This window comes from Dryas octopetala, chromosome 6 (assembly GCF_963921425.1).
Source record: "Dryas octopetala chromosome 6, drDryOcto1.1, whole genome shotgun sequence".
Lineage (NCBI taxonomy): Eukaryota > Viridiplantae > Streptophyta > Magnoliopsida > Rosales > Rosaceae > Dryas > Dryas octopetala.
The window spans coordinates 6,628,054-6,634,747 of NC_141371.1; the positions used below are offsets into that span (position 1 = coordinate 6,628,054).

Sequence of the window (6,694 nt, forward strand, 5' to 3'; positions counted from 1 at the left end):
TCTACTTTCAACTAGATTATCCTTTCCTGGAGATTAATGAACATTTTATTTGAGATATTAACTAAAAGGACCTAGACAATCGAACCAAATGGAAGTCAATTGATCTCATTCATCAAACATTCAAACCCAACCAGTCCCATATATAGATGTCAAGGGAAAGCAATCCATTTAAAGAAACGGCATTCAAACTTGTTCATCCACACAAAATTTACAATTCATCCATTCTTGACCAAATCAAACAGACCTATGAAGAAAAAAGCACCGTTTGCATAACTCCTGAAATCCTAGAGTTCACACTAACCTCGGCAGGTTCAGCCAGCCTTGCTGTTTCGACATCAAGTTCAGATACAGTTTGAGGTGCATTTCCTGCTATTCTCTAACCCATGCATGCTTCTAAACCTATTTTCATTTTTGTTTGAAAACTGGTGAGAAAGAGCAGGACATGTAGTGTAAATATTTTGATTCACACTGATGCCACCCCAATATTCACTAATGTCTTCGCTCTGCCCATTTTCCTCTTTGTATTTACATACTGGTGGTTGAAGCAGAATTGCTAGGGTCATCAAATATGTTCAAAGAATTTTGTTCGTCAAACAATATGGTAGGTTACCATCTGATCCATGTACTAATAGATCATTTGATAAAACAAATTTGATGATCATATTAAAGGTGGTGGCTATTATGGGAGTAGGAATAAATCAAGTACTACCTAAATAAATAGAAGCAAATTGAAACATTAATTAACCAGCTGCAGAAACGAGTGGTTATACTGGTAAGGCGTAAGAAAATAAAACAATTAAGTCAATAGTCAAGCACACTCCAAATGGCGTGTCACATTGAGAAATTACAACAGTGCACATTCCAATTTAATATTGACACGATTTGAACAACTTCCCATTCTACACAGTTTTCATAAGTTCAATACAAAGCAGAACTATACATCAGTATTAAAGGAAACCAAAGAAACCCACGGTTATTTAAACAATGCAAAGGAAAAATTCAAGCGAAAAACCACTGCATGAAGGTATACAAGTATTTTATACAGCCTTCTGGCACTATAAATTTTCAGAAAAAAGGAGGTAAAAATTTTTCTGATGAGACACAACTGGGAGATGGGAATTGGCCTTTTTATGTGTGTGATGGTACAAAATTTAAGAACTGACAGCAAATAAACTGCAGCCCTGAGGCATTGTTATCATCAGCTGTAAAAACCAGTCCATTACCGAAGGAGCATCTATCAGGCAGTATCACAGCAGCACTATGGCCGGCCCGTCTCAAAACAGCCACCAGCATCCAGAGGGAACCCAACAACTTACAACCAAGAACCAAGTAGCCAAAATTTAATCTTTTAGTCTCATGTCCACTACCGCCATTGGGCTTTCCTTTCACTCTCCCTCTTGTTTCTAGGGGGAGTACAAGGGGCAAGACGGGAGCTTTGAGCTGGCTGTGTTTCAGGGTCGTACATTTGTGCAGCAAGGTAAGTCAAAGCAGTGACAACATCAGCTATAACCGGCCGCATATTAGGCTGCTCCTGAACACACATTGCTGCAACAGCAAGAGCTTGGTACAATCCCCTTGGGGGATATTGACCCTGGAGCATTGGGTCTGCCATTTGTGAAAATTTCTTTCGGTCTTTAAACAAGGGTCTTGCCTGAAAACAAGAGATATGTGTTCTTTATCAAAACACGAGTCAAAAAAAGTAATATGTCTATCACACAGATGTGTGCTTGCAAATTACTTCAACAAGACCTAAAAGCCTCTTTATTTATTTATTTTAACTGAAAGGCCACATTACTTGAAGAATTTGAAAGAATGGACCAAACAGGATTTCTTACCCATGCAACCAAATTCTGCTCTCCTGTAGCTCTTGAATTGTCAATTGCTTTCCTGCCTGTTATAATTTCCAAAAGAACTACCCCAAAGCTATAAACATCTGATTTAAGAGTCAATTGACCTGTCATTGCATACTCTGGGGCACAATATCCATAGGTTCCCATAACCCTTGTAGATACATGGGTGTTATCCCCAACAGGCCCAAGTTTGGCTAAGCCAAAATCAGACAGCTTTGGATGATACCCTTCACTAAGCAATATGTTGGAGCATTTCAAATCTCTGTATATAACAGGAGGACTTGCTTTGTCATGTAAATACTCCAAACCCTTTGCTGCCCCAGCGGCTATTTTCATTCTCGTATTCCAATCAAGTCGTTTCTTGCCTGGTGAAATATCTGCAAAACAAGCTTATGAAACCAATGTGCACTGAAGAACTATTTACATCAATATTAAAGATTAAGAAGCATGTGGAACTAATGTAATATATACCATGTAGATGGTCCTCCAAAGATCCTAGGGGCATATATTCATAAACAAGCAGCCTCTGATCTCCATCAGCACAGTAACCAATAAGATTAACCAGGTTGGGGTGGTGAAGCAGGCTTAACATCAACACTTCAACCAGGAATTCCCTGTTCCCTTGCAACCCATTACGATCAAGTTGCTTGATAGCTACAACCTACACCAGACATAAGAAGTTTCAAATTCCATGACCAACTACATCGAACACATATTAGAAACACAATCTCCTGGTAAGCTAGAATCTTCATCCAATAGCTATGAAGAAATTTCTGAACACACAATATTTTTGTAATGCGCATGTGAAACTATTTCTAGCTGCTTGGATTTGTTTCTCCTGTTCAATCAAAATAATAAGATAGCCATGACTAACCTGATTAATACATTCTAAGTGTCCTTTATATACTCGACCGAAGCCTCCCTCACCCAAAAGACATTCTGCTCTAAAATTTCTAGTTGCAGCTGCCAACTCACGGAACACAAAAGTTTGTGCTGCAATGTGATCAGACCCTCCATCTTTGGAAGCCTCCTCGACACTCAAGGAGAAGTTCATCTTTAAATTTTCTACAATCAAACATGGAAAGAAAAAAAAAAAAAAAAAAAAAACGTAAGAGTCTTTGAAAGAGGAAAAGTAAGAATTTAAATAATGTACCAAGAATGTAAAAGACACTTTAAATTGCAAGAAAGATGGAGCAGGATTTTTCTGATGATGCCAAGCAAACCAAAAATGATATATGCATTAACAGGAGTAGTATGTCGCATTGCCTGTAAAGTGATTTGAATACTAGTTCATGCCTGTAAAGTGATTTGACATCAGAGATACATTGTATATGTGCCATCATAATTCAATTCTGTGTGCAATACGTTCAAGCAGAAACACTCTGTTCTGAACTGTAAGGGGATTTTGCTATTTTTTTAGTCATCATATTTAAACTCCAAAAACAGTTCATAGTGTAGGAAATCTAAAAGTAGATGCAAAACCATAACATGAAAACTTCCCAAGTCAATTCAGCTGATGGAGAACAAAACAAAAATCTAATCACAGAGTAATCTCAAAATATGCACATAACTTATCCTGAAAGACACTTAAATCCATTCTAAAAACTGATCAAGATAACCAACCAAGCAATCAAATCCCCAAATTTTCCCTCTTGGACCTTAAACTTCATAAAATATCTAATTTCTGCTCATATTAAAACAAACCCAGATGAGGAATCAAGAAAACTTAATATAAAAAAAACAATCAACCCGACAACTACATCTGTTCATCATCAGCATATCATAACAAAGATTGAGCCCAAGTTAGATTCAAACAAAAAGGATCACAATGTTATGTTATGGCCCTGCAACTAGTAAGTACCTGAAGTGGGTTTGATCTGATCAAGTGGCTTTCCCTGAAACTCTATCTTATTCTTCTTTTTCTTCTTGGTCTTTGCTTTACTGTTGGAGTCTCCAGAACAAGGAATCCAACCCATGTTGTTTTTAAGACACACTCTTATTACTCTGTGAAAAAGCCAAAGACTTTAGAGAGAAAGCAGCAGACTAGCAGAGCACTATCCAGAGAGACTATAAAGATAAAGAATCAACCATCCCCAACTCCCAAACAAACCAAAAGAAACTACGATCGACAGACTGATAGCGAGAGCTACAAGCCCTTCGTAAACTTAAAACTATGTATATTGAAAATTCAGCAAACGCAGACAAACTCTCTCACTTTATTATGGATTCATTTGTGTGACGTTTTCCCAAAAGTCGTGATCGACGCTACCGATAACATTTTCAATAAGCTGAAAAAATATGGGAGCCCAAATGGACGGACCAGATTGAACCTTTTTGTGGGTTCTTCTAGGGCTCACCAGTCCAACGGTGTAGATCAGATTTTCAGTCACAGTCACAGCCACAGCCTCTCAGCCTCACAGAGTCACAGGCTCACAGGTGGACACAAATGGCTCGTTTTGGACCCTCCATTTGGTTCACTCTTTTTGTCCAAAATATAAAACCCAATCACAGAGTTTTTTTTTTTTTTTTTTTTTTTTTCTTTCAAAGGTGACTTTGATTTGATGGTAGGGATCACGTTCGAATATTATAGAAGTTCTTTTAGAACTTAGAAGTAAGCACATTTTCGATTCCACCCACCCTAAGTTTTTCTGTGATGATATATTATTAATATTATATATTATATAGTTAAGACTTCGACCCCAAGTTTAGGTAAAAGATTCGGCCACTACTAATATTGTTTTTTTTTTTAATCAAAGGAAGCACAAATTCACAATGTATGTATATATTGTGTGAATGTGGGCTCTGATTTGTCTCATCCTTCCTCAACTTATAGCTATCATAGTGTGCAACATAAGGAAAGAAACTAATGCTTATGTTTAATAGGTTATAGGCTTATAGCTCATACTAATACATTATAGAAAGACGGGTATGGAAAAGTAGGACTCTAGGAGTACGTTTTTACCACATGGAATCAAATTATTTAGGGATAAATGTTTTACTACTGTAAAAGGAATGTGACTATTTAGATCTAGTATTATTTTTCTCTATTTTTTTCAAAACAAGTAGCAAGTTCAAACCTCTCCGTCAAATAAAAAAAGTAAAAAACACGAAATCATGTAAGAAATAAGTTTACAATTGAGTTTAGAATAGAGGGTATAATTATAAAAAGTATTTTTATAATTATAATATATATTATTTATTAGAAAATAATTAGACTTAAGTCTTTTAGAAAAATAGTTTTTGAATTTAGATCGGGGGTATTTTAAAATTTATAAGTAAATTCTTTTAATTCATAATAATTTATAAGAAAATTATTTTAATTCAAAATAAAGTATTTCTCCGATTTGAAGGGTATTTCTCTTTATTTGAAAAATATTTCTTCTCTTAGGGTGTAGAGTGGGCATTGTACAGGCTGCTAAAAAAAAAAAAAATTAACTTAAAACCTTAAATCACTACCGATATTAGTATAAAATGAATTAAGCTCTGAATCTCCTTATTTATTATTATGTGTGTTGGTTATTTGGGCTGTAAAATATAATGACTTTAGGATCAAGACACGCATTATATTTGCATATGGCATAATCAGGCATATGGTGTGTTGCGCTAATGTGAGGATTGTTGTTCTCAATGAATTTGTTTATGCCTCAAAATTCATTAATCTTTTGACCTTGGTCGGCCCCTGTCCAGACTCCGCCCACAAATTATGGCTTGGCAACCGCTTCTGAATATTTTGGGGGAAGTAATACCAGCAATGCCAAGAAATGGTCAGGACAACAGAAAACTTCCAAATTTGTGAGCTCAATGTGGAGAAATATCAACAAATTACAAGAACCCACGTCAAATCCAGAAGTCGTATATTTGGCTAAATTCAAGAGTGAGAGATCGTCTTAGTCAAACGACTTCTGAATTGTTTCCTCAAACATTCATCTCTCTATTGTGCTTCCCTGAACAACGGGGACATATTTTCCCACTTCGGAGTAGTTTCTGCTTCATTTTCGTATTTCAGGGGTGCAGTGTATATAAATTTATAAAGATTTTTGTAGATTTTTTTTAAGTGATAAATTTTTGTATAATTTACAAATTTTCACAGAGTTTTATAGAATTATACAGAGTTTATAAAAATTCTTAAAAATCTTTAAAAATCCACAAAAAAGAGGTCAGATTTATAATAACTTTGAAATACATATAAAAATCTTTCAAAGTCTATTAAAATTCATTATTAAATGAATTTCATAAAAGTCAATGACTTTTTAAATACACATAGATTTTTACAGACTTTTTAAAAGTCTTTAAAAATCTTAATTAAATACCACATAATTTTTATAAACTCATTAAAATTTATAATTGAATACGAACTTTTTAAAAATCTTTAAAAGTCTATATGAATATAGTAAATAATTAATAACCCCCAATTAGTAGTATAGTTATTTTAAAACCTCCAGTGTTTTTAGAATTTATTGATACCCCTAAATCTTAGTTGCCGCCCCCTAAATCTCTGATCAATATGAAAACAATATTATGCTGTTTAATCTTAGTTGCCCATGCGTGCCTTGGTCCACGCGCTGCTCACTAGCCCATGCATTACTTCTCCATCCTAGCCCACATGCTACATAGCCTACATTGCAGTAAAAATTAACTAAAGAAAATAAAGCAGTTATGGAGAATCGAACACAAGACAAGTGGAATAAACATACAACTCCTAACCAACCCAACTACACAACAAGTTGTACAAATAAATGGATTAGTTTAATTTATAGAGTTTAACAAATATTAAATAATTACAATAAAAAAAGTCTATATACTATCATATATTTATAATAAAGATTGTACACAATTACTAAACA

The 6,694-nt window shown here is 34.8% G+C and overlaps 1 protein-coding gene across 2 annotated transcripts; it reads right to left on the bottom strand.

Annotated features, from left to right (window-relative positions):
• Positions 1 to 836: 836 nt before the first annotated feature.
• On the bottom strand, positions 837 to 4,010 carry CDL1 (Protein kinase superfamily protein). 2 transcript variants are annotated; one of them, XM_086246595.1, is made up of 5 exons: positions 3,712 to 4,010; positions 2,725 to 2,915; positions 2,322 to 2,511; positions 1,836 to 2,239; positions 837 to 1,651 (listed from the first exon to the last, which is right to left on the bottom strand). In XM_086246595.1, exons 1-5 carry the CDS (start codon positions 3,824 to 3,826, stop codon positions 1,364 to 1,366), a joined length of 1,188 nt encoding a protein of 395 aa, XP_086102721.1. In that variant the 5' UTR covers positions 3,827 to 4,010; the 3' UTR covers positions 837 to 1,363. The 2 variants fall into 2 exon arrangements, with proteins under 2 accessions (XP_086102721.1, XP_086102722.1); XM_086246596.1 differs by having other exon boundaries at positions 1,836 to 2,227; positions 3,712 to 4,004.
• Positions 4,011 to 6,694: the final 2,684 nt, after the last annotated feature.

Excerpts from the sequence above, each read along its gene's own strand:
- CDL1 (XM_086246595.1), bottom strand. The coding sequence starts at position 3,826 with ATGGGTTGGATTCCTTGTTCTGGAGACTCCAACAGTAAAGCAAAGACC. Across the intron at positions 2,512-2,724 it reads ACTTAGAATGTATTAATCAG|GTTGTAGCTATCAAGCAACT; the intron begins GTTAGTCATGGC and ends TGTCTGGTGTAG. Across the intron at positions 2,240-2,321 it reads TTTGGAGGACCATCTACATG|CTTGTTTTGCAGATATTTCA; the intron begins GTATATATTACA and ends TGGTTTCATAAG.